The 11,220-nt window shown below is 45.2% G+C and overlaps 1 protein-coding gene across 6 annotated transcripts in view; it reads left to right on the top strand.

The window, feature by feature from the left end:
* The first annotated feature begins 310 nt into the window (after positions 1-310).
* PAN3 (poly(A) specific ribonuclease subunit PAN3) overlaps positions 311-11,220 on the top strand; it is an 82,888-nt gene continuing 71,978 nt past the window's right edge. For 2 of the 6 annotated variants that reach the window (XM_049822882.1, XM_049822879.1), the window contains exons 1-2: positions 314-1,099; positions 6,840-6,980. In XM_049822882.1, coding sequence (XP_049678839.1) covers positions 622-1,099; positions 6,840-6,980 — 619 coding nt within the window. In that variant the 5' untranslated portion in view covers positions 314-621. Of the gene's footprint in view, positions 1,100-6,839; positions 6,981-11,220 lie in introns of all 6 variants that reach the window. The other 4 variants (XM_049822883.1, XM_049822880.1, XM_049822878.1 and 1 more) reach the window with 4 other exon arrangements.

Raw genomic sequence — 11,220 nt, 5'->3', positions numbered from 1 at the left:
GACCTCCCCCCTCCCTGAGGGGGCAAAGGCAAGAGACCCAGCCTGACAGACCGCACCGGAGCCCAAGCGGAAAACCGGGGGTGGGGGGGGTTGCCGGTCACCCGCCCCCACCGTTTAGCCCCTCGGGAGCGGGGCGGTACCGCCTTCAGACCGCCGTTTGTCGAAGCGACGGTTAACCCCCACCCGCTCCAAACCCGCGCGGCCCCCGCCTTCCCTCACCACCGGCCCCGATCGCGCCGAACAAACGAACAACCGAAGGGGCGGACGGGCGGGTTTTCCCCCCCCCCCCCTCAGGCGGCCGGCGGCGCTACCCAGCGTGCCCCGCGCCGGCGCAGGCGCGGTGGTGCGGCAGCTCAGGAAGAGGAAAATGGCATAAACAACCCCGAGCGCCGGGACCACTGAGGAGGCGCCGCCGCCCCCGCCGCGGGCCGCGCGGCCCCTTTAAGAGGCGCGGTAGTTCCCCCCCCCCCCCCCCCCCCCCCCCAATCTCCTTCCTCCTCCTCCTCCTCCTCCTCCTCTTCTTCCGGAGCCGGAGCCCCGGGGTGACGGCGGTTCCCGCGCCCCCTTCCCGCCCTCCTTCCCCATGGTGCCGACCCCGGCGGCGGCGGCGGGGCGGTTGCCATGAACAGCAGCGGCCTGCCCTGCTCGTCGCCTTCACCGGTGGTGGGGCCGCCGCCACCGCCGCCGCCGCCGGTTGGTGTGGCGGGGCCGGCGAGCGGTGGGGCGGGAGCCGGCGGTGGTGCCGTGAAGCTGAAGTTCTGCCGTTACTACGCCAAGGACAAGACCTGCTTCTACGGCGAGGAGTGCCAGTTCCTGCATGAGGAGCCCGGCGCCGCTCCCCCCACCGGCCCGGGGCCCGCCGCTCCCCTCGGCGGGCTCCCTCTCGGCATCCCCCCGGTCACCGCCGCCGCCGCCGCCGCCGCCGGGCCTGGCTACCCGCCTCACGGGGCCAACCCGGGCCCGGCGGCGGCGGCGGCGGTGGTGGGGCCTAAGAAAGCCGAGCTGGGAGCGGGAGGCGGCGGCGGCGGAGGAGGAGGAGGAGGCGGCGGTGGCGGCGGCGGCGGCGGCGGCGGGGGGCTGGATGGCCCGCGGCTGGCGAGTGAGTGCGGCGGGGCGGCCCCCGCGGGTGGGGTGGGGTGGGGTGGCGGGCGGCGCGTTGTTGCTGCTCCCCGACACGCTGTGGTGCTACCGGAAACAAATAACGAGAGCCATGGTGGTGGTGGTGGTGGTGGTGGCGGAGGGGGGGTCCCCCGGCCTCCCCTTTCCCCGGCTTCCACCCGGTTTTGGGAGCCGTGGGGGTGGCCGGGTGGGAGGGACGGGGCTGTGCCCGCCGCCCCGGGGCACGTAGAGGGGGGCCCCGGTCGGTACCGATGGGATGGAGGAGCCGGGTAGAGGGGTGTGTGTGTGTGGGAAGGGCATTTCCCCCCCCCCCCCCCCACACACACACCCCGACAAGGCTGGCGTTGTGGGGGGGCACCCGTGGGTGACTCCAGCGCTAGGCTCGGTGCGGGATCACCCGACCCCCCTCCCCGGCCGCGGTGGGGCCGGGAGGAGGGCGGTAGCGGGGAGGCAGCGCTCTCCGGAGTAGAAGTACCCTTGGATGGGCTCAGTTTCAGCTTGGATGCTGACTTTCAGCTCTTGGAAGCTTAAAGTTTTCCAGCTGAAAGATTACATTAAAAAAACCACCCCAACCCTAATTTTATAACTAACTATATATATCTACGTTGTCTGCCACCGTGAGCAGAAATTGCTTCTGAACTCTTTTTTTTTCCCCCCCCAAGGCTTCTTCAGCCTTCATACGCAGCCCCTTCTCAAATGGTGAGGGTTCAGGTTGCCCGCATGCCCTGCAGAGCGGCTTTGCTGTTACTGGTTGGTTGTGCGTCTTCCTAATGTGCGGTCCCATAGTTAGGTGGTGTTTGCAGCAAACCGATTTTTAATAACCGTTCCGTCTGTAGGTGAAGCAGCACTTGGCAGCTAGGAAAAGATGCTCTTTCAGAAAAGTCTTGCCCCTTTAAATCGGTATATTAAGCTTGGTTGCGTTATTGATTTCTGTTATAAATCTGGCATTTGTTTACATTAAATGACTACTAAATGGTCACGACCATATTTTTTTCTGAAGTTGAGAGGCAACCATGCTGAACATCCTGTATATAGCTTTTTAGTGCTCGATATGCGCTTCAGGAACCTGCAACTGCTATTTTGCCAGGTGTGCCACTGAGCAATTTTATCTCTGTAGTTGGTAGCTTGTCAGTGTCTTACATTAACACAGTACTTTCATGTCTACCATTCCAGGAGAAGCCTATAATATAAAATTGCTTAATGCTTTCTATTAAAAGACACTATTTGCAGATTTTGATCAGTTTTTCAAACTTCAGTTGTCAAGCTGGGGTCTTTCTTGCCTGCCTCTTTTTTTTTTTTTAATGGGTAGAAATGTCTTGGAGAGATTAAGCAGCAATAAGTCAATCTTTTTTTCATTTTTCTTTTGGACAGAGCCAGGCACGAAATACGCTTTTTCTCCTATGCAAAATGAAATCACTAAAATCTATTGAACTAGGCGATTCAGGCTTGGGGAGAGGGTGCATAATTTGGCTTGGCAGTAAAAGCTCCTATGTGAAGGCTGCTCTTGTAAGAAAGAGTTCCAAAATTTGCCCAAGCCCTAAATCTAAGAAGAAACCCTCAGAATTTGTGCGTACTCAGTGGTTGATACTGCTGAACAGTTAAATGATTTGGAGAAGTTGCTTCTACTGAATGTGTCAGAGGTTTAAAACTACGTAGAGCTCTCTGCAGTTGCACCCATTGTGAGGAGTGAGGGCACCAAGAATGAACAAACCCACTCCGGTATTACCGGTCATTGCCTGCTGGGAAAGCCACCTCACTTGAAGTTACAGGAGGCAAAAGCTTGGACTGATAGAAGATGATCTTAAGGAGACTAACTAGGAAAAAAAAGAGTAAGGAAAGGAAGGAGAAAAAAATTAAAGTTGAAGAGCCAGGGAGCGGGCCCAGTTTCTCTTCTAAGCTGCTTTTCTTCGGGATGCATCTGTGAAATGAATAAGGAGAATAGTTGTTCAAAATCTGGAGTTGGTCTGTATAGGTACTGACAAGCTTATATCTAATATCCTTACCTTGCTGATGACCCATGGTGTTAACAGTATGATTTCCAAATGGAAGGAATGAAAGTTTTATTTCTATGGATGTAGGAAGTAATACACAAAGTTGTGTTAAATAATAAAGTTCTGAGGTTAAGAACATGAAATTGGAAATTGCCAAAAATCACCTGCCTGTACAGCCTCATCGGCTGTCTTACCTAATTCAAAAGTATTTGGTGGTCTTTAGTTATGTGGCTGGGGTTGCCACCCTCCCTTCTTCCTTCCTCACTGGACCCCAGCCCTCATTCAGTGCACAGAGCAGATAATGCTCATTGACTAATTAACTGTGTAGTCCTATTTATTGTTAAAAGTGGGTCAGTGCCTCATTCTAACATGCGTGTTACTCTAATCCTGCTTTGAGTACAGGATTATTAATTTACTTATAGGTTTTTCTGTGGTAATCACAAAGGCTCCCCAAATGCTGAACTTATTTTCACAACATAGGTGATAGGAACACGGAGTGATGAGAAGATGAACAGTGAAAATACAAGAAATACTCCAGTGCAGAAGTATTTCAGTATGAGGGTATGAAGTGGAATGAGCAGGTGACCTCCGCAGAGCTAACCAGAAGTTTCTCACACCATGTGTGGTTAAGCCATGTGTGTCATAGATGTTTTGGATACTAACATCTGACGGGGATTCCAAAACTGATCAGATATTCTTGGAAGCAAACTCTGCTTGAGCTTATTAAATGTGAAAAAAATCATCTCTGAAGCAGATTCTTCTTCCCCTACATATGGCTGAGAGCCTGCTGGGAAATCCTGCTTTATCCTTGCCTCGCGCTTATGCTTTTGTCCACATAACCTGCTGCTGTCCAGCCTCAGTGATGAGGTAGTGGGCTAAATGTGGGTTTGGCCTGACTGTGTGGCTTTTTCTGTTCTTGGGGAACGAGACTGACCATGCCGATGAGCTTTGCTCGCTCTCAGAAGATAGCACTGCTGGCCCCCACCCCACAACTACTTGACATTTGGAGCACATGTGTTCAAAGCACCATTTCTACTTCTTTCCCCCTGAGCTGTGAGTGCTCGGTCTTTGGTATGGTTCACCTTCCGTATGTAAGGTGGCCTGCTGACTGTCTACAAATTAGGAAATGTAGTTGGTATTACCTGTCTAAAGTTTGATTAAAAAAAAATAAAAAATCCTTTTCACATAGGACCCCTGTGACAAAAAAAAAAAAAGGGAAGAAAAAACCAGAAAAAAAGCTTTCCTCTGGATTTGTTAGCTGCCAAAATCTGCACATGGTGCTTTTCTAATAGATGTATGTCCCGCATGTCGGCCCAGTGAGCCGCGGTGGCAGCAGTACCGAATCTGAGAAGAGGTGGGGACATGACTGTTGCTTGGCATTTAGGGGCAAGGATAGGATTGATTAGTAGGGTTTTAAGGAACAGCCCAGGGAAAGATGGGTAGGGGTCATAATAGCATGAAAAACTTCTCCTCTTGTATCTGCTCTCTGTTCTCTCTGGCACTTTTCAACTTCTGGAAGCAGCAAACCGTCAGCCTGCTTTGCTGCGTGCCGCTGGCTAGTTCCTAGGGCACTGAACCTTCTTGACTCTGCGTGAGGGAGGGTCTAGAGAAAAATGTTGTGGTATTAAAGTGTATCTTGTCTGTACGCAAGTTGGACAAGTTAAAGTTGCATTTGTTAGCTTTTGAGTAGTTTAACAGGTGTAATACTCTTCTGTGTGTAGACCTCCTGTTACGTATTAATAGATATGAGCTGAGGTACGGCTCTAAACATTTGCTAACTTCCACCCCGCTTTTTGCCGTAAAGCACATGATACACAGCGCTCGTTCTTTCCTCTTCTCTTCGATTCCTATAAACGTGACCGAAACACAGAGGTGCTGAGCGAAGGAGCTCCAGGTGCTCTGCGGACCCCGCAGCGGTGAGTGGGTGCTGCTGTCCGCCCAGCTGCCGGCGGAGGAGCTGGCCACCGCAGCAGTGCTGCTGCTGCTGCCCGAGATCCCCATGCCAGAGGTTAGCTCACCCTCTCCTCGTGAGATGTTTTCATCTGGTTCTCTACCAGAAAGCCTTTCTCAAAGTCCTCCTAGGAAATCCGTAGTCGAAACATAGGCCTGTGTTTCCACGAGGTGCCCACAATACTTCCCTGAGCAGCCTCCCTCTGCGTTTCTCCACGGCTGCTGAGAAAGCCTGTCTCTGAGTAGACTTTCTTGCCAGTCCGTGAGGAGGTGGAAAGGGGCGTCAAGGCTTGGGTTGCGTTGGGTTAACTGATTAAAAGCATCGTGGCCGTTTTCGCAGCCCGCCACCTGTCTGTTTACGTGGCCAGTAGTAGCAGTAGTGGATAGTGGCTACCGCCGTAGCAACTCTGTGTGCAGTCACTTGGGCGGTTAGCTTAGTGAGCATTACAGCTTAGGTTTTGTGAAATCCATAAATACGCTAGGCTTAGAGTGGAAAGACCTATACACTCGTATATTTTCTGCTTTTTAAAAGGTGTTTAAGTCTTTACCAGTCCATTCCTTTGTAAACAAAATGAAGCAGTGGATGCAGAAAAAAAAGATAAGCTATTCAGCAAAACAGATACTGAAGGTAATCTGTTGGATTACACTTCTTAATGCAATGAAACAATGATCAGGATTATTCTAAATATGGATTTTTCTTATTGTTGGTAGCATTTCAGTATTTACAGCTTGAAGTATTTAGATACAGACATCTCCAACTTTTAAATATAAGTATGGTTCTGGTAAGTCACATACTGGTCACTTTTCCCTGGGTTTGTTCCTTCTTCACTTGTATACAGAAAATAGGTATTATAGTAAAGGTGTATGGTTGAGAATGCTTTTTCCAAACCTGTTTGTACTTCTTGCAAGTGATGATGTATTAGTTGTTGTATACCTCTGTTTTTTCTTTTTAGAGAGATGTTTCCCTGTTTAATTTCCCTGATGCCTTTTCCAGGAATTGATAGATGATACAATTTTCATCTTGTTTTGCTCTGAATATTTTTAAGAAATGAGGAGGCAATTCCAAGAATTGAAGAGACATTTGGGATGTTTGGAGATGGTTAGAGACAATTGAGAATTGAAGACTGAAAGCAGTAGCCAGTTAGAGATGCGTGGGAGAAAATGAAAATTACTGATTTCACTTAATCACTTTTTGTCTCCTATGTCAGCTCCAGAAATCGGGAAATTATAGACATGGATTTTCTTTTCACTTTTATGTGTTTCATGTGGAAATGAATTAGGGAGGAAAATTATTGGGGGGAGCTAAGGAAGAAGAAAGGAGGGAAGGAAAAATTTCTCAATCTGCAAAGTTATATATGGGATTTTGAGGGGCAGTTTTAGCATATGAAACTTTAAAAAAAATACACTATTAATTGGCTTTGAAACTGATTATATCTGTTTATATACTTTGTGGGTTTTCCTTACTGTATGGGAAATCATTCAAAGTCCAAATATTCCACAGGAATTACAGATACCTGACAAGTACTGGTGATTATTTGTTTCTGGTAGTACCCACCCTGTGTTGGGTATTGAAGAATGTAAAAAAAGCACCATTACTGTTGCAATTGTTTTTCTGCTTCAAAGGCAGAGATGAAAAGGAGTGTGTGGGGGGGATAGTTACGTTATGTGATATCTTATGCTATATCTTAATAATTTGAAGTTTTGATAATGTTTTTTAAGATACAGAGCATCCCCATTTAGTTTCTATCTAGCAGGTGTTAGATAACTGATTTTTTGTAGGTATCACTGTAGGAGTGGGCCTTCAGGAAGGATTTGAGTGCCCAGAAAATAGTGACCTTGGGGACCAGCTCAGAAAGAGTTCCATGTGTAAGGAACCACCTAGAAGCAAATTTAGACTGCTGCGGGAAAAGTGGACAAATGGTAAGTGAGGGTGGGGTGATAAACACAGGCAGAAGCACTTCTGTGGAACCTCAAAAGCAGAAAAAATAATCTTGGTCGTGAGGCAGCTGATGAAAAGGGGGTCAGTGGAGGGATTTAGATAGTAAGCTGATGTGGCTGATGTTTTCCTGATCTGTTGCTTTCTAGTAAACATGTCATGCATTACACCGCCAGAAAAATGGTGTGGTGAATCCCTGTGTGTTGGAGATGAGTTGGAATAGATCACTCTATGTGTGTGTGTGTATGTATGTGTGCACCTTTGTGTTCATTCCATAAGTCTTTCAGGAGTTAAAAAAGTTCCGATTATGTGATTGTTTTGTTTGATCTTCAGAGGTGTTTTGTGCTTAGAACTTATTTGTATTTTTTAATTTGCTTTCTAACAGCCTTTTTTACTCCTGACCTTTTTATTTTAATTTGAGAATAGGGATTTAGGAACAAAGTACAGGTATATGCAAGTGAGAGTAGAGACGTGCATTGTACAAGTTGCTGCCAGGTTGGTTATGCGATGTGTAATTTCTGTAGTCTGTGGGTAGACTCCCTCAACTTCAGTTGGTCTAATGCTGATGCAACTGGCAGGAAGACGTTTCCTTTCTTTTATGCGTTCTCCCCCACTACTGTGAAAAACACTCTGTTCAGGTTATCTGCACACATTTCATACAACTATTTATATATAAAAAAGTTGAGTTTTAGGTATAGGGAGGCTATTAAAAACAAAAGCTTAAACATGTATGCTTTGAAAAATTTGATGCAGTTTATTGAATAATTTGATGCAATATATTAGGAATTGTGAAAGCTTTTGGAGAGGGTTAGCTCTGAAAGCTATGATATTAAGTAATTGCATTACTTTGAATTGCTGTTTCTGATAACAGAGTAGTTCTGATGACTCTTTTGAAAAAGTATCAATTTTAATTTGTATTATCACTGTGCTTTTGGACTTGGTCCATGCTGCTCTAGACTCTGTACTGAGATTTTTACAGAGCAAAAGGATGGCACCTATCCTTTTCCCCAGTCTTTATCAGATGCTTTTATGATATGTGAGAAATTAAAAAAAAAAAAAAAAAAGGCAGCCCAGCCATTTAATATTATGGTAAAGATTGCTGTTTTCCTTTGCTTGCCCATGAATATCTCATCGCCTAGTGGGAGTGTTTGTAAATAAGGCAGCGTTTCCCAAACTGTTTTGCTTCCTGTCTGCCTTTCAGCCAACTTGGTTCGTTTGTGCTGTCTGCCCTCCAACTGCACTCTCCGTCACGGCATCCTAAGCCAGGCGTGTGCTTTTACTTTTGCCTCTCCTGCCCGGGGGTGTAGTTCACTTTCTTTGTCTGTTGTCTCTATTTCAGTGATTCCTAGCCTGCGTTTCAAAAACACTGCATTAAATGAGAGAGGCATAAAACCACCGGAGAATCCACTTTCCCTAACAAGTTGCAGCAGTAGTGGACTGTAGAGAAAGTAACACTGAGATGCACATACTAGTATGTGTAGTGCTTATGAACTGTTAACAGAGGCGTACAAGTGAGGCTAGCACCACAAGCGTGTGATTCTTTTCCGATACAAACATGTCAGTACAAAACAAAGTAGGACAAGCATAAGCTCCTCTGATACCTCAGTGCTTCTAGGAGACTGAAAGGACACAAGTCTTAAATGACTTGCCACAGATAGGCTTTGTATAAAAGTTTTATTGTTCTTGTCTCAATATTAGGTTAGCTATCTCCATGTAAAATTCCACTGGAGATATGGCACTGTAGTTTTTACTGCTTTATATTTAGCTGAGATAACACCTTGTCCTTTGTATGCACATGTATGCATTGGACCTATGATCCGGTTTACCAGGCTGTGTTGAGGTGACGAGTGCCTGCGCTGTTGCAGTGCTGGGAGTTTAAATCAAGATTACCCTCTCTATAAACAGTTTTTCCCAGAATAAAAATACTTGTAGTACGATTTTTAAGCAGTGATAATAGCAGAATGAATGATTTCAATCCATGTTTTATTACCTCACCAGAAATCTTTAAATTGTTGTTTTGAAAAATATGTCAACAAAAATCTGTTGTGATCTTACTTTATTTAGCCTATTCATTTTTTGGGCAATATGTCACATTACTGTAAAGAATGCTTTTTTAATATTAAGAACAGTTTCTGAGATGATCAGTGCTGATACTAAGTTCATAAAAGAAGCACTATGGGATATTACAGTGTTTGTTTACTGGTTAGTAAAATGTTAGAATGAAAATAGCAGAAACACCATCTTTTCAGATAGTGTTAGTATTAGTATTCAGATAGTGCTAGTGTTAGACAAGAAAACCAACCAAACCCCACCAGTTCTGTTGCAGCATGTGTGTTGAGTTTATCACAGTAGTACTCAAGCACTTAAGCTGTGATGAGATCCTTTGTTCCTGAAAAATGCCTTTGTAACAAGTAAGGCAAAAATAACTTATCTGTTTTCTTTTTCCTCTTTGGTGCCTGCATCTGACGGGAAGCCTACTTTCTGCTAAAATTCTGTGGGAGAAGAATTATATAAGAAGATATTTATTTTTAATTGCAGTTGTCACATTAAGCTGCAGTGTTACTCACCGAGCAAGAAATTATTAGATAATGCGCATATAAAAAGTAGGAAACATCTTCTGAATTTCTCAAGATGTTTTATTTCATTTCTTTCCAGGATTGCCAGGATGTAACTTCTGGCTTTAATATTGATGGAATTTAGAAATTTCTTCTTTTTTTTACGTGTGTGCTTACATAACGTGTTAGCCTTTTTCTCCCCACTGGATTCCTAGTTGTTCCCTTGCACGTCCATCTTTTCTTCTCAGACCTGCCTAGTCAACCGTTCTACTTTTATAAGGAAGTTGTTGCTTCTCTCCAAGGAAGAGCCTGTTGAAAATATGTACATCTTCAATGCATGGATAGTGCTGTTACACAACAGAAAGGCATGTTCCTTTGACAAAAATAGCCAGTTCAAGACTTTTCTTAAAATTGTCTAAACTTACTTACCTAAAGTTATAATTAATGCTTTAAAAGAGAAAAGACACAAGCCTCAGAAGAAGTTTTTTATTTGTCATTCTAAGAGCTCTGTGGGCAGAGTATTTGAAAATGTGTGCTCACAATTGTTATAAAGATCTGGATAGACAAATCAAATGCAGGGTCTGATGTGAGTTAGTAAACACATGAGGATAAAAACTTCATAAGGACTAAGAGCTTCTCTTTCCAGTTTAGATGACTTTTTGTTTATTTAATACCACACTGCTTGTTTGGTGAAGTGTGCCCACTTCTGAAGATCTTCTCCTATGGATTGCTTATGATAAATCACTTTCTTTTCATGCTCTGAACTACCGTGGTCTTCCAGAAGCAAGTGAGAATTTATGATTTGTCAAATGTTTGGCAGAGGAAGATAAAAGCCTTCTACTTCTCATGGAGAAGGACAGGTGCCAAATACAGTAAAACTGCCTCGGCTGTTTAGGTATTTGCTGAGCTTTCATCGCTGTAACAGCTGAATGTCCCTTCTTTGAGCAGAAATGGAGTATGTAGTGAACACTCTTTTGGTTCTAAAGGCAAGGCAGGAATTACTTTTTTTTTTTTTCTTCGTACCTATGTAAGCTGCATCTTTTTTGTTAGTCTTAATTTCCTTGCTTATTACTATAGGGAAGTTGGTTTAAGGAAGCTAGTGCTGAGTTTTCTTTTGAAGGCAATAGTTATACTTACCACTTCTAGAGAATTCTGTTCTAAATATGAGCTACTGCCAAGAAAACTGCCCTCTGCTCCACTGAGCTTTCTTATGATGGTTTTCTTTCGATTGTTTCTGCGGAATATGTTTTCTTGTGGTCTTGGTCCCTCAGCTAGAGGTGTGTTTCTAGACTGTTTGGAAGAGGACAACAGAAAGCCTCATAGTTGAAAGCCATCTTGAAATTGCTATGGTACCAGTAGAATTGAGCGGTATGAAGGTGGATCAGCACTGCAGTATGGCAATTTGTAGTAACGGCACAAGGAGGCTGATCGGTATGGCCAAACCATTGCACTTCAGTAGAGAGATGGTCTTCATACAGCTAGATGAAAGAAAACATTCTGGAGTAGCTTTTGCTATCTGGAGTGCCCAGTTAGATATCAGTGTGCCAATAGAAAGCCTAAATTGTAGCTTTGAGCAGCTTTAAGTGGTTTGGATAGGCTTGCGTAGCAAATACCAGCAGTAGAAAGGCAGCAGCATCAAAGATCAACTTTGTAATTCCCAGCAGTGTCT

Source organism: Accipiter gentilis, chromosome 19 (genome assembly GCF_929443795.1).
Source record: "Accipiter gentilis chromosome 19, bAccGen1.1, whole genome shotgun sequence".
NCBI lineage: Eukaryota > Metazoa > Chordata > Aves > Accipitriformes > Accipitridae > Astur > Astur gentilis.
This window is presented reverse-complemented; position numbering and strand designations above follow the sequence as displayed.